This window comes from Heterodontus francisci, chromosome 27 (assembly GCF_036365525.1).
Source record: "Heterodontus francisci isolate sHetFra1 chromosome 27, sHetFra1.hap1, whole genome shotgun sequence".
Classification (NCBI taxonomy): domain Eukaryota; kingdom Metazoa; phylum Chordata; class Chondrichthyes; order Heterodontiformes; family Heterodontidae; genus Heterodontus; species Heterodontus francisci.
The window spans coordinates 53,789,135-53,815,439 of record NC_090397.1 but is presented as its reverse complement, the minus strand read 5'-3'; the positions used below and the strand labels follow the sequence as shown (position 1 = coordinate 53,815,439).

The 26,305-nt window shown below is 44.2% G+C and overlaps 1 protein-coding gene across 1 annotated transcript in view; it reads left to right on the top strand.

Moving 5' to 3' along the window:
• The window catches only part of zgc:77752 (uncharacterized protein LOC393862 homolog), a 46,466-nt gene extending 39,939 nt beyond the window's left edge, over nucleotides 1-6,527 (top strand). Inside the window, exons 10-11 of the mRNA XM_068059660.1 lie at nucleotides 4,389-4,499; nucleotides 5,836-6,527. Coding sequence (XP_067915761.1) covers nucleotides 4,389-4,499; nucleotides 5,836-5,985 — 261 coding nt within the window. The 3' untranslated portion in view covers nucleotides 5,986-6,527. The remainder of the gene's footprint in view (nucleotides 1-4,388; nucleotides 4,500-5,835) is intronic.
• The last annotated feature ends 19,778 nt before the right edge of the window (nucleotides 6,528-26,305 follow it).

The window sequence follows — 26,305 nt, the reverse complement described above, 5'->3', positions numbered from 1 at the left end:
CAGCCCCTCAAGCCTGTCCCACCATTCAATGAGATCATGGCTGATCCGCGGCCTAACTCCATATACCTGTCTTTGGCCCATATCCCTTAATATCTTTGCTTAACAAAAATCTATCTATCTCAGATTTCAAATTAACAACTGTTCCAGCTTCAACTGCTGTTTGTGGGAGTGAGTTCCAAACCTCTACCACCCTTTGCATGAAGAAATGCTTCCTAACATCCCTCCTGAACGATCTGGTCCTAATTTTTAGACTATGCTCCCTAGTTTTAGAAACACCTACCAGTGGAAATAGTTTATCTTTATCTAGCCTGTCATTTCCTGTTAATATCTTGAAGACTTCGATCAGATCACCCCTTAACCTTCTCAATTCTAGCGAAAACAGGCCTAATTTGTGTAATCTCTCCTCGTAACTTAACCCCTGTAGTCCAGGTATCATTCTTGTAAACCTACGTTGCACTCCCTCCAAGGCCAATATATCCTTCCTAAGGTGTGGTGCCCAGAACTACTCACAGTACTCCAAGTGGGGTCCAACCAGGGTTTTGTACAGCTGCAGCATAACCTCTGTATCTTTATACTCCAATCCTCTAGATATAAAGGCTAGTATTCCATTAGCCTTTTTGATTATTTTCTGCACTTGCTTGTGGCATTTTAAAGATCTATGCACCTGAACCCCCAAGTCTTTTTGGATATCCACTGTACTTAACCTCTTCCCATTTAGAAAGAACCCTGCTCTATCCTTTTTTGGTCCAAAATAGATAATCTCACACTTGCCCGCATTAAAATCCATCTGCCACAGTTTTGCCCACTCACCTAGTCTGTCAATATTTCTTTGCAATTTTATGCTATCATCTAGACTGTCTACAATGCTGCCTAACTTTATATCATCAGCAAATTTGGATATATGACTTACTATGCCATCATCCAAGTCCTTAATGAATAATGTGAATAATTGAGGCCCCAACACAGATCCCTGCGGGACACCACTAGTCACATCCTGTCAATCGGAGTACTTACCCATTATCCCCACTCTTTGTCGCCTACCACTCAACCAACATCCTAACCATGTCAATAATTTGCCCTCAACTCCATGGGCTTCTACCTTAGTTAACAGTCTCTTATGTGGGACTTTATCATATGCCTTCTGGAAGTCCATATAAATAACATCCATAGACATTCCCCTGTCCACTACCTTAGTCACCTCTTCAAAAAATTCAGTGAGATTTGTCAGGCATGACCTTCCCGTCATGAATCCATGCTGGCTGTCCCTGATTAACTAACATTTTTCTAGGTGTTCAGTCACTCTATCCTTGATTATAGACTCCAGCAACTTGCCCACCACAGATGTCAGGCTAACTGGTCTGTAATTTCCTTGGTTCCCCCTTTCATCCTTCTTAAAAAGTGGAGTAACATGTGCAACTTTCCAATCCCCTAATCTCTTTAGTTGTCCATGGCTGTTTATTCTGTGAAGTGGAGCTTTTTCCTCTCAGGGGTATATACTTGCTCTGTATTTCGTTAAATGTTTCTTTAAATATTCTCCACTGTTCTTCAGTCGTTTGACCCATTAACAGATCTACCCAGTTTACCGTGGACAGTCTCTGTCTCATCCCAGTAAAGTCAGCCTTACCCAAGTCTAAAATTCTAGTAGCTGATTCGTGCTTTTCACTTTCAAACGCCACCTTGAATTCGATCATGTTATGATCACTATTTGATAAATGTTCACGCAGAGTTAGGCTACTAATTAAATTTGGCTCATTACTCATAACTAAATCTAATATTGCCTGTCCCCTTGATACATCTAGGACATATTGCTGTAGGAAACTATCCCGGACACATTCCAGAAATTCACTACCTTTCTGACAGGTGCTAGTCTGCCTCTCCCAATCTATGTGTAAGTTAAAATCCCCCATTAATACTACTCTGCCTTTGTTACACTCTTGCCTAATTTGTGCATTTATACAATCTTAACACCTCAGAACTGCTACCAGGGTGTCTATACAAAACACCTATTACAGTTTTAGATCCTTTTCTGTTCCTCAATTCCACCCATATTGTCTCCATTGGATGCTTTCCCCTCATTATATCCTCCCTCACCAATGAGGTGATATTATTTCTAATCAGTAAGGCTACTCCACCCCCTCTGCCATTTTCCCTGTCCCTCCTGGAAACTTTATAACCAGGTCTATTTAGTTCCCAGTCCCGACCATCCTGCAGCCACGTCTCCGCAATGGCCACCACATCATAATCTTCCATTTGAATTTGCGTCTGCAGCTCATCTAGTTTATTCCTTACACTCAGTGCATTTGTATATAGAACTGTTATTTGGGCTATATCCCCTAACCTGTCCCTCGGCACTGATGCTTTATTCACCTGTTTATTATTTCTCTCTTCTGGTTTAACCAGTATACTTATTGCAGTTTGGTATCAATCAGCCTCACCACTAACCTGCACTCCTACCTTCTCCTTTAACTTCCTGTTTTTCCATGCAACTGAACCCTCCCCCCACTATTTAGTTTAAAGCCCTATCTACAGCCCTAGTTATGCGATTCGCCAGGACTCTGGTCCCAGCATGATTCAGGTGGAGCCCGTCCCATCGGAACAGCTCCCTCCTTCCCCAGTACTGGTGCCAATGTCCCATGAATTCGAACCCATTTCTCCCACATCAATCTTTGAGCCACGCATTTACCTCTTTAATCCTATTGACCCTTTGCCAATTTGCTCGTGGCTCAGGTAGTAATCCGGAGATTATTACCTTTTTGGTTCTGCTTTTTAATTTAGCCCCTAGATGCTCATATTCCCGCAGCAGAACCTTTAACCTCGTTTTACCTATATCGTTGGTACCTACGTGGACCACGACAACTGGATCTTTCCCCTCCCACTCCAAGTTCCTCTGCAGCCCAGATGAGATACCCTTGAACCCTGGCACCAGGTAGGCAACAAAGTCTTCGGGACTCTCGATCCTGGCCACAGTGTCTATGCCCCTAACTATATTATCCCCGATTACGACTACATTTCTCTTTTCTCCTCCCACTTGAATGGCTCCTTGTACCATTGTGCTGTGGTCAGTTTGCTCATCCTCCCTACAGTCCCTGCTCTCGTCCACACAGGGAGCAAGAATCCCGAACCTGTTGGACAAGGACAATGGCTGAGGCTCCTGCAGCACTACCTCCTAGATCCCTCTACCTGCCTCACTCATAGTCACACCCTCCTGTCCCTGACCACTGGCTGAATTCAAGGTAGTTAATCTAAGGGCTGTGACTGCCTCCTGAAACACAGTGTCCAGGTAACTCTCCACCTCCCTGATGTGTCGCAGTGTCCGAAGCTCAGATTCCAATCCTCTGGCACCTCCCCCTTATCTAGGGAATATTGGAAGATTATGGCAAGCCCTTCCGCTATCTCCACTCCCACTTCCTTTAGCAACCTGGGAATTCAAGCCATCTGGACCAGATGACTTATCCACTCTAAGCATAGCCAGCCTTTCCAGTACAGTTCCGATTAATTTTCACCCCATCCGTTATGTCTACCATTTCCACTTCTACCAATATTTTGTTAGCATCTTCTTCCTTAGTAAACATCCATACAAAGTATTCATTAAGCATTCTAGCCTTGCCCTGTACCTCTAACCCTCTTTGTTCCTAAGAGGTCCCACTCCACCTCTTACTGCTCGCTTACTATTGACATGCTGATAGAAGATTTTTGGGTTTCTTTGTATGTTAACTGCCATTCTATTCTCATATTCTCTCTTTGCCGGTCTTATGTTCCTCTTTGCTTCCCCTCTCAAATTATTACATCTGTCCTGGTTCTCGCTTGAAGAATTCACCTGACATGCATCTTACACCTTTTTTTATTTCATCATATTCTTAATATCCCTAATCATCCATGGAGCCCTGGCTTTGGTGCCCCTCACCTTTAGCCCTTGTTGGAATGTACCTAGCCTGTATCTGAAACATTTCCTCTTTAAAGATCACCCATTGTTCCGTTGCAGTTTTTCCTGTCAACCTTTAGTTCCATTTTACCCTTCTCATCCCATTGAAGTTAGCCCTCTTCCAATTTAGAAGTTCTACTTTAGGTTGTTCCTTCTTCTTCTCCATTGCTAATCTGAACGATATGCCTTTTACACTGACCATTCTTACCCACGTGTTCCCCAACAGACATTTAGTCCACCCGCATTTCCCAGCAACAGTGTCAGTAATGCCTCCTTCCGAATTGGACTGAGAATATACAGTCAAGGAAATTCTCCTGAGCACATTTCAAAAATTACTTCCCCACCTTACCCTTTAGTCTAATATTATCCCATTTCATCCATTTTTGGGAATCTGGGCAACTATCCATTCCTGCATCACAAAATGATCCTCAACATTTTCCTAACCCTTTGTCCCTTCGTCATTCAGTGTCAGGAAGAAACAATCAATTGCATCTTGGATTGCATCAGTAAACTCACCGGCCTGCCCTCTGCACTGGAAGATTCCATAATTCACCGACTGATCCGAGCACTGACTCAGGTAGGAACTTTCAATAACCATCACAGATCAGGTAAGGACTGGGAGCAGAAGTGGGGTATACCTTTGACCTTTCACCTCTGTGGCCTGCATTCAAATTCAGCTTACATACATGTACTCACAGAGTTACATATATGTACACACACACATACATGGAGGCACACACATACACACAGATCACACACACATGTATACATCTTACAAAACCCGTTTTTAAAAAACTTGAACATGGATTGCATTGAAGGTGTCAGCTTTGACTCAGTATTGACACTCCAGATCAAGGGTTCAAGTCCAATTCCAGCGACTTGGCCATAAACTAGGCTGATACTTTAGTGCCAAACCGAGGGAATGCTGCACTGTTGGCAATGCCATCTTTCAGATGAGATGCTAAACTGAGGCCCTGTCAGTCCTCTCAGGTGGGCAGTAAAGGCCCAATTGCACTATTTCAAAGAGCAGGAGAATTCTTCCTGGTGTCCTGGCCAATAGTTATCCTTAAACCAACATGACTAAAACAGATAATCTGGTAATTTATCACATTACTGTTTGTGTGACCTTGCTGTGCACAAATTAGTTAGTTAGTTAGTTAGTTAGTCAGTTAGAGATACAGCACTGAAACAGGCCTTTCGGCCCACTGAGTCTGTGCCAACCATCAACCATCCATTTATACTAATCCTAGCTGCCATGTTTTCCTATATCACAATAGTGACCATAATGAAAGATGCTATATATGTAGGCAAGTTATTTCTTATAACTAGGGAGACTGTTCTCTCCAGCTGCTCCAAAGAGTGGACGAGAGCTGGTTTGTCTGATGCTCCTTTCTCTCACATTTAGTCTCCATCTCACTTTGTACTAAGCTCCAAATATCCTAACCCACATGGAACTTCCTCCCTGTCTCCTCATTGTGTTAAAATCAAGATTTATCACATTATCTTCTACTCTAACTCATTTTTACCCAGGTCTTCAGAACTACGGAATTCCCCCATTTTGTCTTCCTCTTTCAATCTGCAGGCTTCTACAATCCAAATTCTTGATATATCTCTCTTTCTCTCCTACTCCTTTTTGACCATCATAGTGCCCTTCACTATATACACATGTACACACACATTAACATACACACCTATAGGCCTTTACCCTGTGTCCTTCACCAGGTCCTTAACTCTTAACCTGGTGTCCTTCACTATGGCCCTTGACCTTTCAATTGGTGTCCTTCTGTATGATCCTTGATCCTTCACCATTTGTCCTTCACATGAGACATGAACCTTCATCTGGTCTCTTTCATGACTCTTTCCCTATATGAAAACAAACAATGGATATCATTGACTTTGCTTTATTGTCACAGAGCTGTGAAGAGGGCGTGATGCATTTCGCTGCTTTGTCGGAGAAATTGAAAATGATCATCAGGGAAAAACGCTCACATTATCTCTTCAGCAGAGGCATGATGAAAACAACAACAATGGTGAAGATATCCTCGCATGGGAAGAGCAAATGAAAATAAAATTCTCTGGTTTGAACCCCCATAAATCTTACCAATTACAGCCAAATGTAATGCTGGTGTTTGGGGTTTTCAGGGTGTACCGTGGAGGGGGAGGGAAGTTGGCTAGAGAGTAGCTAGAGATAGATGTCTACAGAAATGAGGCATTTAACCATCTGGGGTAAAGGTCAGTGTGTCTCCCTGTGCCCCCAGGTCATAGTTCAGGATAGGCTCAGATAAGGAAGGACTTTTGGTCATTCTGATTTCAGCCCTCTAAACTGGCTGTGAATTCTGGGTTGACATCCAGCAGGATTCTCACATCTGCTGGGTGTGGGTGGCCACTCCTTCATTATATGGGATGTGGGAGTCCATAAAACGCTCCCCACTGTGCAATAGAGGTGGGTTTAAAGATGGTTAAGATTATGGAAGGAGCATTGATGTTGTGGCTTGTAGTTAGTGAAAAAGAGAGGAATATTGCACTGCAGTAGATTACTTTCCTGAACTGGGATAGTGTAGAGGGAGCTTTACACTGTATCTAAGCCATGCTGTACCTGTCCTTTGGAGTATTTAACAGGGCAGTGTGGAGGGAGCATTACTCTGTATCTAGTATCTAACCCTGTGCTACCTGCTCAAGGAGTGTTTGATGGGACAGTGTAGAGGGAGCTTTACTCTGTATCTAACCCATGTGGTACCTGCCCTTTGGAGTGTTTGATAGTGCAGTGCCGAGGGAGCTTTACTCTGTATCTAACCCGTGCTGTTCCTGCCATGGGTGTGTTTGATAGGGCAGTGTAGAGGAAGCATTACTGTGTATCTAGTATCTAACCCTGTGCTACCTGCTCAAGGGGTGTTTGATGGGACAGTGTAGAGGGAGCTTTACTCTGTATCTAACCCATGTGGTACCTGCCCTTTGGAGTGTTTTATAGGGCGGTGTAGAGGGAGCTTTACTCTATATCTAGTATCTAACCCTTGTGGTACCTGTGTAGAGAGTGTTTGATGGGACAGTGTAGAGGAAGCTTTACTCTGTATCTAACCTGTGCTGTACCTGCCCTTTGGAGTGTTTGAAGGGAGATTGTCGTCAGGGAGACACCCAAGTTCCCAGTCATTCCCTAATGATGTTACTGAGGTAATGTTGAGTGTATAACAATAACAATTTTAATATAATTGTACCTGTGTATTTGCTGCAGTCTTTGATGACAGTTCAGCCATCAAGGGTGCACTATAAATTTTGCCAGAATAGTAATTTATTAAATTAAATCAAATAAGTCTGTCACTGCCTCACATCAACAGTTACTGAAGCCAGTTTAATTAATCCTTACCCTGAATAACAGTGGCTCTCTACAGTTGTTCCTTATCCTGCTGAATAAATGGAAAATCTGTGGTTAAGAATTCAGGTTTTCTGTAGCGGTCTTCTTGGGTTCAATGTCGTCGGCCAGTCTGTTAAGTTAGCTGAACGTCTTATGTTTTTGTCCAATATCTGCTTCTACAATAGCATAACCTGAGGAGAGTGTATAAGAATACCCACCCAAACTACCCAAGCTACAAGATGCACTGCAGCAACTCACCAAGATTTCTTCGACAGCACCTCCTAAATCTGCAACCTTTACCGCCTAGAAGGACCAAGGGCAGAAGATGCATGGGAACACCATCTCTTGTAAGTTTCCCTCCATGTTACACACCATCCTGACTTGGAACTATATCACCATTCCTTCTCTGCTGCTGGGTCAAAAGCTCCCTTCCTAACAGCACTGTGGGTGTATCTACACACATGGATTGCAGATGTCCAAGAAGGTGGTCACCACTACCTTCTCAAGAGTAATTAGGGATAGGTAACAAATGCTGGCTTTGCCAGCAATGCTCATATCCCTTTAACAAATAAAAAAAAGTATTCATTCACCATCTGCACACCGGCGTCATGAGCCATGTTGTTGGTGGCCCAGTAGCCACCCTCTGGTTTGCTGTGATGGCCCAAATGCATATGGCACAGCAGACTGCCACAAGATGAAGGCATCATGACTGCTGCCAGGATACTGGGCATTGACCTGCATTATATGCTGTGTATGGTTGCACACCAGCTGGAGGTTGAGGGAGTGGAATCCCTTTCCGTTCTGGTATATGGCAGAGCTGACATGAGGTACTCGCAAAATGATGTGCGTGTTAGCAATGACACCCTGCACCACGGGGAAGCCTGCAATCCTGGCAAAGTCATATATTTCTCTCTGGCAAGAGAGAATGTAATGTATTCAACTCTCTTAGAATACAAGTGACCTCACTTATGCAACAGTGGATGGCGAACTGGGAGATGTTGCAAATATCGTCTGTGCAGCTTAGAAGGAGCCAGATGCATAAAAGCTCATGACCACAGTCACCTTCCTAGCCACTGAGAATGATGTCCTCACCCTCCTCTGAGGTTGCAGTTGTGGCTGCAGCAGATGGGAGATTTCAGAGTGCCACTCCCTGTAGACTTTAGCAACTCAAAAGAACTCTAGAAACCACGAAACATTTCTACAATTGCAACAACAGCCAATAGGAATCAATCAGCAACTGCAAGTAGCTGATGATCCTTTCAAATAGCAGTGGTGAGGATGGGGCCGGTGGCGGGGCAGTGGGGGGCAGTGGGGGGGAGTTTGGTCCTTCCTGCCGCTGAATGTGTGTTCAGCTGTGCATATTTAAGAGATGGTGTTAACTGGAGCCTTGAGCTCCAGATATGCAGCACTGGTGTCAAATCAGCATTACAAGCTGATTGATGTCATGGTCCTTTTTTATATTAATTTGTGGAATTTGGGCCTTGCTGGCAATATCAGCATTTATTGCCCATCCCTAACTGCCCTTGAGAAGGTGGTGGTGAGCCGCCTTCTTGAACCGCTGCGGTCTATGTGGTGTAGGTAGATCCACAGTGCTGCTAAGGAGGGTGTTCCAGAATTTTGACCCAGCGACTGTGAAAGAACAGAGTGATTCCTGACACCGCAGCTGGCCCCGGATGTCATCAGACTGCGCCAAGCTGTGCACGTGTGCAAACGGGTCCTGGTCTCTGCGTGTGCACAACGATCGGCATTGCCAGGACTGATTGGAGCATGCACAGATGATGTCATCACGTTACGCAGGGAGGGAGAGGGGTGGGGGGAGAGGCGGGGAGAGAGCAGGGTGGGGGAAAGCAGGGAGAGAGCGCGGTGGGGGGAGAGGTGGGGAGAGAGCGGGGTGGGGGGGAAGCAGGGAGAGAGCGCGGTGGGGGGAGAGGTGGGGAGAGAGCGGGGTGGGGGAGAAGCAGGGAGAGAGCGAGGTGGGGGTAGAGGCTGGGAGAGAGCGGGGTCGGGGGAGAGGCAGGGAGAGGCTCTCTCCCCCCACCCCCTCGCCCGCTCTCTCCCCCCGGCCCACTCTCTTCCCCCGCCCGCTCTCTCACCCCCACCCCCCCGGCCCCCGCTCTTTCTGGCCATTGTGTGCTGCCATGTGTTTACGTTGCCTTGCTGTGATTAGTTGAGCAGTGCCATCTTTAGTCCTGGCAGCTGGCTGAATGTCGCAGAGTGACGTTTTAGTGTAACAGACTACATAGCCACCTAGTGGTTGCATTGTCAGCGAACGCAGCCGTGAAAGAATGGAGACAATGCTTGCACTGCATACATCTGGTGGCTCCCTGTGTGAATGCTAATGCTGCTCACACGTGCGGCACAGACGCCGTTTTGGAGCTAAAGTGGCACTCGTAGCAATGCAAGCGGCACTGAAGAGCCAAATTTTGCAACCATAAGCCCCTTTACATTCCGTGTTCCTACCCAGCTGATGCGCTGTCTTTCACATTTACCTTTCTGTTCACAGAAAGAGATCAGAGGGATTAGCAAAACAGTGAGGTTTTTTCCACAATTACCTAGATGAGCTAACAAATTGCTTATTGTGCAACTTTTAGGCAATGAACTTCCAATTAACATATTCAATACTTTTTGTCCAGGAGCCTGGTGAGAATGCATTTTTGTTTAAAAACACATTAATATAAATCATACTTTCAAATCTTCTGTATGGGGAAAACGGACAGAACATTCTGAAATCTGACATCTGCACAATCCAACCCTCAAATGTCCATTTTTAAAACCCACCATAGTTAAATGAGGGGAGGTGTTGGAGACAATAGTCACAAATTGTCAAAAGTACTTTTTTATGTTTAGTGTAAATATTACAACAAGAACTACAAAGGCCCTCTTTCCTCAGTACTTGGCTCTATGCCTGCTGTGAAATTACATCAGGTAGCTAATTTTACAACGTTACATGGAATGTTCATTGCTGAATCCATTAAGTTCCACTATCTGGCTGCATGTGAGGTGTGTTACATAGAATTGCATTACATAGAATTTACATCACAATGTTGTGGTGCAATGCCAGATGAGGATATGACAGTCCATATATTTGTCTCTTGTTAAATAGGCAGTATGTATGAGTCCTGGGTCTGATTCTACAAAACATTGACTTCTCATTTTCTTACTGTTGGGCAAATAGGAGGCCATGGCTTCCAATTAAAGTGAAAATGTTTCCTTCAAAGAAATGAAGGGGAGAAAAATCAGGCCATTTCGGTGGTTCAGTAACTCTTACTGAATTCCTGAAGGCTGTTTAGAATAAAAAGCTGGTGAGAATTGTGTATTTAGGTAAAACCTCCTACCTGAGGGACATGTGATGTTTCATTGCAAGAGACTGTAAGAAGTAACCGAGAGAACAAATACATCTTTAAAGGGACCTCCTAAGTTTGTGTATTTTAAAAACACTGCCTTGTGCTGTACAATATTGTTGCCTCTGTATAGTATTTAAATATAAATAAATTTGATGACTGGTTTTATCCTTTATAACTTTGGTTTAGTGTGTGATATTTTAGATCATCAGATAGACCAACAATACAGTTAGAATTCTGTCTAATGCCAGAATTAAATGTTAGAATTAAGAAAGCCTGAACAGGCTGGGCATCTTTTCTTTAGCAAAGAGAAGGCTGAGAGGTGACCTGATAGAGGTCTTTAAGATTAAAGAAGAGTTTGCAGGTTAATTATAGAGATGTTTACCTTTGGGGGTAGACCAACTCAAGGGGTCATAAATATAAGATAGTCACTAATAACTCCAATAGGAAATTCAAGAGAAACTTATTTACTTAGGGAGTGGTTAGAATGTGGAACTCGCTACCACATCGGATAGATGTTGCTTGGCATCCTTCCATCTACGAAAGATGATGGACATGCAGCAAACAATCCATTTAGGTGGGGGTGTCTTCTCTTGGTGCACCTTTGCTGTTGGCTGTGAAGGCCAATCCTTGAGAGGCAGGTTCTGCCACAAGTGTCACATGTGAAGCTGCCAAATTACACTGTGAGTTGTTTTTGATGTTGGCACCTGTTGCCAAGCTGCTGTAGCAACTGATCATCGTGGTAGTGCACACCAGTCCACAGGATGTGTTGCCATTTCCCTCTTTCGCCAGCTAGTGTCTCCCAGGTGCGACAGTCGACATTTAGGGCCTTCATGTCACACTTTCAAGCATCCTTGAAGCGGAGATACATGGGGTAAATGAGGCAAATAGCATAAATGCATTTTAAGGGAGGCTCGATAAGTACATGAGGGAGAAAGGAATAGAAGGATATGTTGATAGGGTTAAATGAAGACGGATGGTAGGAGGCTCATGTAGAGCACAAACACCTTCATTTGGCCTATCTCTGCTGTAAATTCTATGTTATTCTATGTAACTTTTAGACCAGAGACACAAGCATTTAAGTAATCAGTAGGCAGGCTGTTTGACCAAGAAACAGTTTAAAAAGCCCAGATTGTAAAATGTGTTTGCATGATGTCAGTAAGGGAATGAGAAATAATTCTTCAATCAAATCAGCTGTTCAAATGGAATATTTTTCTCCAGGTTCCAGCATCTTTTGCTCAGTAGCTGTTCTTTAAATAATTTTGAACAACTAATGGACAAATTTCAAAATGTTAATAAAATTAAAATTTATATTAAGTGTGTTTTGTTAGAGAATGTGTGTCTTAGAATAAGAAAAAAATGATAGTGTTCTGATTACACACCTCTAGTAACTTTTGTTTTGTGCTCCATACGGCTTAGAAAATGTATTAAGGGAAAGAAAGGTGGTGAGAGAGAGAGACTGGAAGAGATTTGGGAATAGAATTTCGCTAGTGCCTCTAGGCCAATGCGAACAAAGTGCAGGGAACAATCAACTGGTAAGCCCAAAACCTGATTGCTATTAAACCTCATGTCACATTTTATCAATTTTGATGCTATCATGTTTGCCCAGGCAGGTTGCTGGTGAAGTGGAGGTCAATGTCTGGCCATTTGTTTTATTCTTTCATGAGATGTGGGAATCTGATGGCAAGGCCACATTCGTTGTCCATCCCTAATTGTCCTTGACAACTGAGTGTTTTGCTCAACCATTTCAGAGGGCAGTTCAGAGCCAATCTCATTGCTGTGGGTCTGGAGTCACACGTAGGCCAGACCAGGCAAGGATAGCAGGATGGGTTTTTACAACAATCAATGATAGCTTCATGACACTGTTACTGAGACCTGCTTTTAATTCCAAATTTTTTAAAAATTAGGTAACTGAATTTAAATTCCACCAGTTACCATGGTGGGATTTGAATCCATATCCCAAGGCATTAGCCTGGCCTTCTGGATTACTAGTTCAGTGACTATACCACTACACCACAGTCTCCCTCTTGTGCTATGAGCAGTCATCCTCAGGTAAGTGCTGTGGGGTGGGATGGGGTTTTGAGAAGGAGAATGGGAGAAGGGATGATGATGATTGTTGGTCTGCAACAGCTCTAAGGACAACTGTAGAGCCGGGAGCAGCATAACCCCCAGAGACAAGCTCCACATGAAGGCTTTTAAAAAATAAACATACATTTTTGGTGGTGAATGCTCATTATGCAGCAACTACTCCTCGAAAAGCTGAGCAGGGCAGATGCTTCATCCTCTCCAAATGGAGAGAGAATTATTGAAGCACCAAATCTTGTCTTGAAATGTGAATTTGGGACTCCAGTGAAATTTTGTTCCATTTAATAGTTTGGAGAAGACAAAAATGTTGAACATAAATAAATCCATATAAATCGTCCATTGTGTGTAATGGGCAAATCACTTTAGCACAAACCCTCCTGTTATATGCAGTGGTAAATGTGTTTATCTCACTAGGCTTTACCAATGTTTATCACCCATGAGACAGGGGGAGAGGTAGAAAGAATGAGACAGAGATCCGAAAAAACACTGGCGAGAAAGGCAGACAGGCAGTTTATTACTCCTCACTCTAATTTACACAGAACTACCTAGAAATTATAGTGCATGTTAGTGTTTATGCTCCACACCAACCTCCTGTCACCATACAAATAGCAATATTAGGTAAATAAAAATACAGGCAGCTAATAACTTCAGTCACAACACTGTAAAATCAAAGCACAATAAAATACCATATAGTTAGTAATAAGAAATCAGAAACAGAGCAAAGGAACAAAGTGGTAGAATCTAAAGGAAACACCATTTATGTGTAAGTAGTTTACCATTTTCCTTTTCACAAGCACCGATGTTAGGGTTTTATGTAAATAGAAGTTCCTTGGATGGCACCAAGACGGTCTCTAACAAACCCTGAGCTTTTAGTTCTGTATCATCCGCACTCCAGTGGTGGAAACACATGTTTGCATTGGCTGGAATTTTATCAGCCCTCTGGAGAGGAGCTGGGAGGCAGGAGGGTTCATGAAATGGTGGCAGAAGGCGTTGAAATGTGGGACCATGGGATACTCTCAAAGCAGGAATGGCAGCAGCTCAGCCACCTGCCGACCAGAGGCAGGCAGCCAATTAATTAAATTAACTGGCCAATTAATAGCCACTTTACACCTCCGCCAGCATTTTACCGGCACCAGGAATGTCCCCCTCTGCATGGGAAGACCGCCAGGTTCATCGAGGTGACCTCTCAGCCAGTGGCTTCCCGGGGGTAGGGGGCCCTTCTCCTGGCCATTCAACAGCCTCTGGAGGGGCACCTCGGATGGCAATGGCCGTCCCCACGACTCCATTGCCGCTGGAGGGTTCACCCCTCCGATCGTTGGGTCCTGCCTGCCTGGCCCTGGCACATTAAAAAATTTCTCACCTGCTCTTTGTGGGCACATCAATATGGAGGCATCCTTGCCTTCTCCCTGTGGCCTCAGCAGTGGCCACCTCAATCAGTGGCACTGCCAAGGCTGCCGAGCTGCCATCCCTCTGAATGAGCTGGCAGCACTGAGAGGCAGGCCACCATTCTTAACTGGATGGTGATCCCTTAATTGGCCAGCATGGGTAAAATCACACCTGTGGTCCCGCCATCTGCCTGCAAAGGCTCAGGACCTACTCTTGGTCCCGGGATCAGGATTTCCCTGCTTCAGGTAAAATACAGCCCATTGAGTTTCTAGCTGCAGCCAGGCCATTTGCAGGAGATGGTGGGTGAAGATCAGGAGATTCTTCACAGAATCAATGGGCTGGGCAGATAAAAGGTTATTTTGAAAAGCTGCAATATTGAGGGGATAGGTAAACCTGGCACAAACATAGTTGTACTAGAGAACTTACAACCTCATCCAGTAAGTTTTTGTGGCACAACAGGCTACAAAAATATATGGCCAGATTACCATATACAGCAGAAAAAATGGCGGGAAAATTATGCACAGTTTGGTCACCAAATTTTAAATTAGATTTTCACCAAAGTAAACAAGATTTTGTGTGCAATAAATATTACCTTGGCCTGTCATTACCATTACCTGCTATTCATCTCATAATTGTTATTGGCAGCAGTTCTTACAAATAACATAACAACTTGCATTTATATAGTGCCTCTAAGTTAGGAAAATATCCCAAGTTGCTTCACAGATTCATAAGCAGACAGAAATTGAGACAGAGATAAGGAAGGACTAAACGTTTGGCCAAAGGGACAGGTTTTATGAAGGGTCTTAAATGAGGCGACTGTGCCAGAGAAATTTAGGGAGGTAATTCCAGAGTTTAGGTGATTGAGAACACATCCAGCAATGGTAGGATGAAGGAAGTGGAGGATATGTAGGAGGCCAGAGGAACCCAGTTTGCAGAGGGTTGTAGAAGTTTACAGGGATAGGGAAGGGAAAGGCTAGGAAAAGCTTTAAATGAGATGAGCATTTTAAATTCGAGACATTGGTGGACCATCAGGCAATGTAGGTCAGCAAGCACAAGGGTGATGAGTGAGCAGGATCTGGTGCTGATTTGGATATGGGCAGCAGAGTTTTGAATCATCTGAAGATTAAGAAGGGTGGAAGGTCAACCAAAAATTTACCCATACTCTTGTGGAAAAGGATGTGAAGTGAGGAGAGGAAAGAAACTGACTAAAGGTGGTGGGGGCTCGCTAGGCTCTTGCCAATCACCCTTGGGACCAAGTGTGGGGGAAATGGATGAAGGGTTAAAGGTGAGGTAACTGACAGTGGATACAGGGAAGGAGCAGATACCAGCAATAAATTAAAAGGAAAATACTGTAGATGCTGAAAATCTAGAATAAAAACAGAAAGTGCTGGAAATACTCAGCAGGTCAGGCAGCATCTGTGGAGAGAGAAGCACAGTTAACGTTTCAGGTCTGTGAACTTTCATCAGAACACAGGATACAAGCAATAAGTGGGTAATTCAGTGGAGAAGAGGCAGGGGTAGTAATCAGACTGAGAGGGGAATGGGTAGTGGAAAGGACAAAGGAAAGGAATGTGATGGGAGTGAGGGGCTAGGGGAAGCATGTGTCACTAGAGGGGTTGTTCCCTGAAACCCCACCCCAAATCCATTCCGCAGTTGTTAATGGCTCCATTCCCTGCCACACCACACACTCTAAGGACAAGAAAAAGACAAAGAGAGAGAGAAGTAAAAGAGGATAGAGAGAGATAGCTAGGTCAGATAAGAAGAGAAGTAGAAAAAAGGGAATATGTGACGCATAAGCTGAATAGGAGAGACAGAAAGAACAATATTAAGACAGCAGAGATAGGCAAGAAAATGCATTGATCTATCATTTGGAACATTAGAGGCACCAATGCCAGTATAGTGCATTACTGTAGACTGTTACACCCAGTAACACAGAGTGTTATTATAGACAGTGTACAAGAGTGTTACAGTCATTAATACACAATGTGGTATTATATAATATACCCAGTAATACAAAGTACGTTATATAATTGTTACGACCAGGTGAGAAAGGTATCTAGGGGTCTTTTACTGTCTTCACCTGGTCTTATTGCAACAGGATTTAATTTTAAACACATTTTGTTTTGAGCTCCCCCTTGGTGAATCCTTGTTCACCACTTTCCAATTATAAGGCAAAGAAATGAGCACAAACAGGCTTCCTTAGGTTGAAAGAAGAAAAGTGAAATTTATTAAAACTTAAACTCTAATTCAGTTAACGCCTACGGATACACACCGCGCCCCACACTAGCATGCATATATGATACGCACACACAAATAGAGACAGAAAAGAGCAGAAGAGAAAAATAAAGTACAGAAGTTTGAGGCAATATCAGAAGAGGTTCTTGTTTACTGTGCTTCAAGCTCACTGTAGTCCTTTTGTCAGTAGTTTTGCTTTTCGTTGGGGCCAAGTATTCTTCTTAAACCTTGTTCACTGTAGGAGACTTTTCTCTCTTGGGGTTCATGTGTCTTCAATGGGTCTTCAGTTCTGTGAGGAAGAGATGAGAGCAGGCAGGAGAGAGAGCTTTTTGTCCAGGAGCAAACAATTTTCTGAGTTTCAAACACCCTGTGGCAAGTTCAAATTCAAACAGCCAGTTAGTCATGTCTGACCAGGTCTTCTGTATATTGGACTGAGTCCTTTGTTCCAACACTGTCTGCTAGTATGCAAAAAAGGTCTTTCCGGCGAGGGGCCTGGCAATTCTTGTGATAGGCCTTCATTTCATCCCAGCCACATTTTTTCAGTTTTTAATGTTCATGTGGCGAAATAATGTGTATCTCATTCTTGGCAGGTGGGGACCTGCATGACATACTACACATACAGAAGTGTTATACCCAGTACTACAGGCTGTACTGTTACATAATATATACAAGTGTTTTATACCCATTAGTGCATGTTATGTTAAATATATAGGGATTGTTACACCCACTAATAGATGATGACCTATGCCATCTCATTGTGATGGTGGTATTGTAAATGATATCACAAAGGTTACTTATCACAAAGGTTCCACACAGACAGTTAATTAGGAAACAGGGGCCAAGGATGAACCTAACCTCCTCGGACAGTACTAGGATTGGTTCTGTTTTCTATCAACATTACTGACAGCGCCTGCATTTCATACAGGTAAGTGTGTAAGATTAAAATAAAAAATAATAATTTTTAATAATAATTTCAAACACTGTCCATTCATTGAGGTTCAAATTGAGCCCAGCCAAAGGGTTGAAGATTTTTATTCTCAGGTGGTGTGCAGTTACAACATGGCTTAGATACAGAGTAAAACTCCCTCTACACCAGGGCTGTCCAATCTTTTTGCATGTGGGGGGTGGGTGGGCGGCCACATTACAATTTTTGTCCTACATAGGGGCCGGTGAGAAAATTTCAGAAAGATAAAGGTATTAAAAATTTCTTACTATTAATCAAAATAGCAACTAATGTGCATTTTTGTGAAGAAGTTTTAAATGAGAAGACTAATTTATTGATTTACTTTTTCATCACTATGTGGAACACTGACTTAGTGACATACCTGCCGTTGTTTTTGCTTGCATTAGAAGTCAATCCTGTCTACATACTTGATGTAGCTATGCAGAGAATTCTGGATAGATGTTCATCTGTCAGGAGTGATCTCGATCCCTTTCAGTCTCCCTCTGTGTCTATCTCTCCCCCCTCTCTGTGTCTTTCCTCTCCTCTCTGTGTCTCCCCCTCTCTTCTCATCTCTCTCTCTCTCTCTTTCTCTCTGTCTTCCTCCTCTCTCCCTCTCTGTGTAAATCCCTCTCCCCTCCCTCACTGAGCTGAATTTGCTTCTCCCACCACCGGCAGCAGCGGCTGATGAAAAAAGTGGCAGACCGCACATGTGGGCCACACGCCATGACATTCCGCACAGCAGCCCAACATAATACACCCATCGGGCCATCCCCCCGCCCTCCAATAACGTGGAGGAGGCGGGCTCTGCAATGCTGGCACTGACGTCAGCTGCCTATGCACAGGTGCTGGTGTCATTTTCAAAGGGCAGCCAGCCCTGCCAGTGCATTTAAATGTTTAAAGGCCTATTCCCCACCAATGCACCACAAAATAAACTATTGCCCCCTTCCCCCCAATAATAATTCAGTGTAATAGCTGCCCTCTCCCCCTCCAAAACACTTATCTTCAAGACTTGACATTTCCCCCCAAACTGATCAAAGTGTAGAGGTCACCCCCTTTGCCCCCTCCCCTACACTATTAATGTTGATCGAATCCCCCCTGCCCCGCTGCCACCCCACTGCACTAAAAATGCTAAGAACCCCTCTTCCCCACCTCAGTGGTGCCAGCTTTCCCTGGACAGGAAAGTGGAGGCGCGTGAGTTGCAGCCGCCGCTTGGAAGATCCTGGGCAGCAGGTAAGATTGCTGTGAATTTTATTTAAATTTATTAATTTACTTAATTTAAATATGTAAATCCGGGTCCTGTCGCCACTGCCGGGAAAATCAGGAGCAGATCTCCCCACGTCGGATTCTGTGGCGGGCCACTGCGGGTACAATTTTCCACACCCGCACCCCCACCCCCACACCACGAATCCCGGCGTCGGGACCTCAACAAAATCCCAGCCTTTGTGTGTGTCTCTCGCTCCCTGCTCATGGTTCCCCGCTCATAGTTCAACACTCCCTGCTCACGGCTCCCCACTCATGGTTCACTGCACCTCGCTCCCAATCCCGCCCTCTCACTGATCTGCGCAAAAACAGCAGAGGCGGCCAATCGTAGCACGCTTGCGCCGCGAGCCACCAATCAGCGCTCACCCCACCCGGGCAACCCGCTGTCAGTCACAGACAGTGACCAATCACAGACAGGCATCCACCATCCCTCAGATGCTGATCCCGCCTACCCCTCCCACTGATGTACAAATACAGGACAGCCCCAGTGACAGAGGACTGCTGGGCCGAATGGAATCCTTCAGTGGGCCGGATTCTGGCCTGCGGGTTGTATGTTGGACAACTCTGCTCTACTGTTCCATCGAACTCTCCCAGGGCAGGTACAACATGAGTTAGATGCAGAGTGAAGCTCCCTCTACACTGTCCCATTGAACACTCTCAGGGCAGGTATAGCACCAGTTAGATACAAAGTATAGCTCCCTCTACACTTTCCCTATCAAATATTCCTTTGGCAGGAATGTTACAGTTTAGTTATAGAGTAAAGCACCCTCTACACTGTTTCATCAAACACTCCCAGATTAGGCACAGCACGGGTAAGATACAGAATAAAGCTGCCTCTACACTGTCCAATTGAAATATCTTCACCCAGAGATGTGCCCCTCCTACTGCTCCATGGTGTGATTTTCATTCCATTCAACCAATCTTGTGAACTCTCTGACTGCGACTGACAGTTTTGTGCTGGTTGCTGCCCATTTTATGCTGTGGAGCTTTGCCCAAAATCAATTGGACTGCGACAACCTCAAACTCCAAACAGTGTGGGCTGGATTGAAACCGAGGCTTCAGCGATAAAAGGATAGTGGCCTAATCCACTGGACCATCCAGTGGGTGGGGAAGATGCCTAACATTTTAAATATAAAGGTAAACTCAATGACCTTGCAGTCCAGGCCCACTGACCTCTGACCTTCAAGCACTATTTAGTTGGTGTCCCAGGAGCATGAATTGGAGAAATGTGCCCTGTGATATATAATTAACAAATGAGTAACTGTGGGAGAGGAAAGCAGGTGAGTGTGATGGAAAATGGCTGAACCAGGGATCTCAGAATTCCCTGAAGTTCCAACACCTCTAAGAGTTAACTTATTGTTCACCAGTCCCTAAATGAATCAGAGGTGTTTTTGATCTGTTCTCTCAATTCCTAATGGTAACATTACTGTCATAATTTTGATACAATTGTAGGCAGCCTTGGCACTGAAGGCTTAAACCTTTATCTCTTGTTGTTTCAAGTGGTCAGTGAGGCACATGGAAGATCAAAGACAGAGACTTGAAGAAGGTCGTTGTACTCGGCATCAGTATTTCAAGAAATTTCTAGTGCTCAGCAGCCACAATAACCACTGCTGATTAGGGAGTGAAACTGAGACAGAAGGAGTTAAAAAAAGAGAAGGACCAACATGGAAGTGGAAGTGAGGATTTGGGAGAGTACAGGAGTGAGTGAAGAGCAGAACTGCAACAATACTGGTTGGACGAAAGTGAGTAAACAGTATAAGAAAGGCAGCACTGAAAGTATGAGACTGTGTGAAGAATATATGAAAGACAACACGAAGTGTACGAAACTGAGTGAACACAAGTACAGCATCGACACCGGGAATACAAGACTGACTGAAGCGTACAAGGAAGGCAATACTGGGAGCACCACACTGAATGAAGAGTGTATGGAAGATAATGCTAAGGATCCTGCCAAAGAAACCAAGCATGTGCTGATTGAGAATTCGATTAAGAAAGTTGTCATGCTGCTCTTCCCTGTAGTGGAGAGTATGTGGTCTGTCAATCTGATCTGCACATTGCTGTGTGCTGCCATATCCTGTTTCTGGCCAGTCAGCAGGCTTTTAAATGACAGGTCATTAATCAGTGAAAAACATGATCTATGATTAAACACAACTCATACAATAAACGGCACAATACAGCCATGCATATTTTTGGCTGTTATTTTAGAATGAATACAATTGAGTTTTCAATATGCTTACAGTCTACTAATCAAGGGGTTCGGGTGGTTGATATATAGAATAATGGATTCCCAGGATTGAGTTACAGGTTGGAATCTAATCAAGAGGTTTGGGTGGTTTATATGCAGGATTACAGAGACCTGAAGCGTAATGTCGGAAATACAGCAGCCAGTTTGCATGCAACAAAGTCCCATAAGCATCAATGAGATAATGACCAGATAATCTGTTTTAGTGACTGTGACAAAGGTAAACAAATCATCCCTCGTCCTTCTTGACCTGTTTGCAGCCTTTGGTATGATTGACTGCACAGTCTTCCTCCAACACCTCCACCATCCTCCAGCTGGGTGAGACCACAGTCGTTTGTTTCAATTCTTATCTATCTAATCATAGCCAGAGAAACACCTGCAATGGCTTCTCTTCCCACTCCTGCACGTACCTTTGGTGTCCCCTAAGGATCTATCCTTGGCTGCCTCCTATTTCTGATTTGCATGTGTCTCTCATCATCTGAAAACACAGTGTCAGTTTCCATCTGTATCCTGATGACACCCAGCTCTGCCTCACCACCACCTCTCTCGACTCCTCCAGTGTCTCTAAATTATCAGTTTGTCTAACATCCAGTGCTGGATGAACATAATTTTGCTCCAATGAAAAACTGTGAAGTCTTTGGTCCCTGCTACAAACTCAATTCCATAGCCACCAACTCTATCCTCCCTGGCAACTGTCTGGGGCTGAACCAGACTGTTCATAACCTTGGTGTCATATATAAGGCCCAGATGAACTTCCTATCACATATTTGCAACATTATCAAGACCACCTATTTCCACCTCCGTAAAATCACCTGGCTCCACCATTGGTGCCTACATCTTCAGCTGCCGAGGCCCTAAGCTCTGAGATTCCCTGTCTGAAGCTCTCCGACTTTCTATCGCTCTATCCTTCCTTAAGACACTTCTTAAAACTTGCCTCCTTGATTAAGCTTTTCATGGCTTTCTTTCTTTGGCCTCCTTATCTCGAGAGACAATGGGTAAGCGCCTGGAGGTGGTCAGTGGTTTGTGAAGCAGCGCCTGGAGTGGCTATAAAGGCCAATTCTAGAGTGACAGGCTCTTCCACAGGTGCTGCAGAAAAATTTGTTTGGCGGGGCTGTTACACAGTTCGCTCTCCCCTTGCGCTTTTGTCTTTTTTCCTGCCAACTGCTAAGTCTCTTCGACTCTACACACTTTAGCCCCGCCTTTATGGCTGCCCGCCAGCTCTGGCGATCACTGGCAACTGACTCCCACGACTTGTGATCAATGTCACAGAACTTCATGTCGCGTTTGCAGACGTCTTTAAAGCGGAGACATGGACGGCCGGTGGGTCTGATACCAGTGGCGAGCTCGCTGTACAGTGTGTCTTTGGGGATCCTGCCATCTTCCATGCGGCTCACATGGCCAAGCTTTTCATGATTGGTCCTAATATCTCCTTATGTTAAATTTTGCTTTATAATGCTCCTATAAAGTGCTTTGGAACGTTCTATTACATTCAAGGTGCTATATAAATACAGGCTGTTTTTGTTGTTATTTGAGGAATAAATATTGGCTAAGACACAGGGGAGAACTCTTCTGCTCTTTTTCAAAACAGCACCATGGAATTTTCTCCATCCACCTGAGAGGGCCTCCATTTAATATCTCATATGAAAGTCAGCACTTTCAACAGTGCAGCACTTCCTCAGTATTGCACTGGAAGTGTCAGCCTGGATTTTGTACTCAAGTTTCTGGAGTGGGACTTCAAGCTACAACCTTCTGACTCAGGTGTGAGAGGGCTACCCACTGAACCCCATGGCTGATACCAACACAAGGCAGCTTGAATTATTGCTTTCTATTAAGGAAAGTGAAGTAGATGAGTATGAATGTGATGAGTAGGAATAAATAGTCAGCTATAGTTTCAGTGGCAGCATTTCATTACCACTAGGAATCCTGGGATATCCCCAACTCTGTAGCTGTCTCTTGCTCTCCAGCAAAATATTTTTAAGTGAACTGTGAAGTGAGAATGAGAAATACAACCAAATCGGGAGGCATGGGAATAAGAGGGTAAAGGAGTTAGGCTAAAAATAGGTTAATAAGGCCATTTAAAAAAAACACAAACAAAGCACTGGGGTTCATTTCTACAGGGACAGAACAGAGAAGTTATGTTAAACTTGTACTGAACCATGGTTAAATCACATATGGAGTACCATGCACAGTTCTGTTCTCCATATTATGAAAAGGATATAGAGGCACTAGAGAAGGTGCAATAAAGTTTCATAAAGATGATGCCAGAAATGAAATGTTATAACTATCAGGACAGACTGAACAAGCTGGGACACCTCTCTCAAGAAAAGAGGAGGCTGAGAGGTGCGAGGTAATAAAGAGTTTTAAAATTATGAAGGGGTTCAGTTAGGTAGACATAGAGATGTTTCCACTCGTGGGGCAGCCCAGAACGGTGGGCTATAAATATAAGATTGTCACTAATAAATCCAATAAGGAATTTAGGAGAAATGTCTTTACCTAGAGAATGGTGAGAATGTGGAAGTCATTAGCACAAAGAGTAGTTGAGGAGAAGAGGGCTGGGAGAAGGCTTGTGTGGAACATAAACATCAGTGTGCCCACTTGGGTCAAATAGCCTGTATCTGTGCTGTAGATTAGATGTAATTCTCTATGTAATATTTTTGGTGTGAATGGACAACCTGGGCTGGATTTTTGTTTAAGGGGCAGAACCCTGATGCCAGGTGAACTTCCAGGTCCCGAACCCACGTTGAGTCGGCTTCTGACGGCCAGTGTAATTGTTTTAGGGATGGGTAATTAGTGGTTAGGGAGCATGCTCCAAGGCTGGAGGGCCAATAGAAGGCCATTGCTTCACTCTCTGAGGTAGGAGCTGCTGATGGATGAAGAGAGAGAGGGCACCTCACCATGGCGTCTCTGAAGAGAAGGTACGAAATTTTCAATTTAAAGAGGCCACAGCTGTTAGGTCATCATTGTGGAGGGCAAACCCCTCCACTGGATGGCCAGTGGCTGCAGCTGTGGCCTGACAGCCATGGCGGGTGTGGTGGGTGTCCTTAGCAGAATGGAGCACGGGCTACCCCCAGTCTGCCGCTGGGAGGCCGCCTCCATCCCCTGGCCATGTTTCAGCTGCCGCAAATTTTTCAATCGACATCTCCCCAGTGCCTTTAATAGGCCCTTTAAGGGCTTTAATTGGCTACCCGGCAAATCAACCTGCCGCTCTCCATGCCAATGTTCTAGCTTGCCCACCTCCGGTCCCGCCTCTGACACAAATCAAAAATTCTACCCCTCAAGTGAACAGCCCATGTGTGAGATGAACTCAATATTACTGGCACTGATAACACATACTGTAAATATAAACTCCTTGCGAGCTGAGGGTTACTATTGCAATGTCCTTGCCCCAGTGAGACTCTCCCAATGTCCCATGTTGCTGCAATACTGTGCCATTTGGACTATAAGGTCCCAGGTTGGATCCCTGCTCTGCTCTGAGTTAGCTGACCACAGTTGGGGTGACAATGTGAATTCTACCTGTTGGCCTCAGTATCCCCAGGGTTGTACCAGGCATGGTGCCATTGATGAAGATTATCCTAAGATCACTGCTCAGCACTCAGTTGAGAACAGCTATCGCTACCTTGGTCAAGAAGTGTGAGGGCATCTTCTCTGGATCCAGGAAAGACAAATCAGAGTATTTTCTGAATGGTCAGAAACAAAGTTGTGGAGCAGTAAAGGGATTTGGGTGTTCATGTTCACGAATTGCTAAAAGCAAATAGACAGGTACAATATTAACAGGCTGATGGAATGTTGGCAATTATCTCAAAGGGGACTATATTACAAAGTGGAGGAAGCAATGTTTAAGTTGTATAGACCTTCATCACATCTTATCTGGAATACTACCTTCAGTTTTGGGCACCACACCTCAGGAAGGATATATTGATCTTGGAGGGAATGCAATGCAGATTCACCAGGGCTTAAAGAGTTAAATTATGATGACAAGTTGCATAATTTTGGCTTGTATTCTCTTGAATTTAGAAAATTGAATGATGATAAATTAAGGTGTTTAAAATTATAAAAGACTTCGATAGAGTAGATGCAGAGAAAATATTTTCTCTGGTGGGGAATACAGAGCAAGGGGACATAATCTTAAAATCAGAGATAGGCCACTCAGGAGTGAATTAAGGAAACACTTTTTCACACAAAGGATAGTGAAACATGGAACTCTCTCCTTCAAAAGGCTGTGAATGTTGGATCAATGGAAGCTTTTCAAGACACAGATTGATATATTTTTGTTAGGTAGGTATATCCAAGAATATGGAGCAAGGTTGGGTAAATGGAGTTAAATTACAGGTAAACCATGGTTTAATTGAATGGACCAACAGGCTCAAAGGGCTGAATGGCCTACTCCTGTTTTAAATGCTCCTTTGAATACAATCTAGGATGTTCCTGGTCTGGCTGGATTTCAGCCTTACTATACCCCCATATTGCTGGAGTTATTTTGGTTGAATGATTCCAATGTTTACCTGCTCCTAGATATGATTCTTCATTAGCCTTTGTGATTCCGGCCCAGAGCTCCGACACTCAAGATAGCAGTATAATTCTCAGGCCACCTGCGAGGGGTTTATGCTCACCGGAGACATCCTGAGAACTGCCTGCAAGTTGGGTGACCACCTGTCTGGTTCTGAATCAGATAGCCCAGACAGACAGAAAAACGGGTTCCGTGTTCACATTTGCATATCTGGATTGGGCTGATGTGTGCATCCAGTGGCCTCTCAAGTAGAACACCAACCTAAAAAGAAAAGAAAGACTTGTATTCATTTATCACCTTACACAATCTCAGGACATCCTAAAGCACTTTACAGCCGTACTTTATAGAAATATTTTTGAAGTGTAGAAACATAGAAAATAGGAGCAGGAGTAGACCATTTGGCCTTTCGGGCCTGCTCCACCATTCAAAAAAGATCATGGCTGATCGTCTAATTCAGTACCCTGTTTCGGCTTTCTCCCCATATCCTTTTGGCATTAAGTAATATATCTCCATAGTCACCATTGCAGTGTAGGAAACCTATTACAATTGGGATACAGCAAGGTCCCACAAACAACAGTGTAATAATGACCAGATCATCTGTTCTGGTGATGTTGGTTGAATATTGGCCAGAACACCAGGTGAAACTCACCTACTCTTTTTGGAGTAGTGCCATGGGATCTTTTATTTCCATATGAGATAGTAGGCATAGCCTCAGTTTAACATGTCATCTGAAAGATGGCACCTCTGACAGTGCAGCAGTCCTTCAGTACTGCACTGCAGTGTCAGCCTTGATGTTGTACTCAAGTCTCTGGAGTGGGGTTTGAATTTGCACCTTTTTACTCAGAGGTGAGAGTACTGCCTGCCAACAGAGCTGCGACTGATACCTCGGACCAACTTGAGGGCACTCTTGTGCCATTGGCGTATGCTTGCTATGGATCTGGTAATCAACCTGAAGGTCATTCTCAGGTAACTGCTATCATGTATGTGATCCTCCCATTTTGCAGGCCACTCTCACATCAGATTTCCAATTCTGCC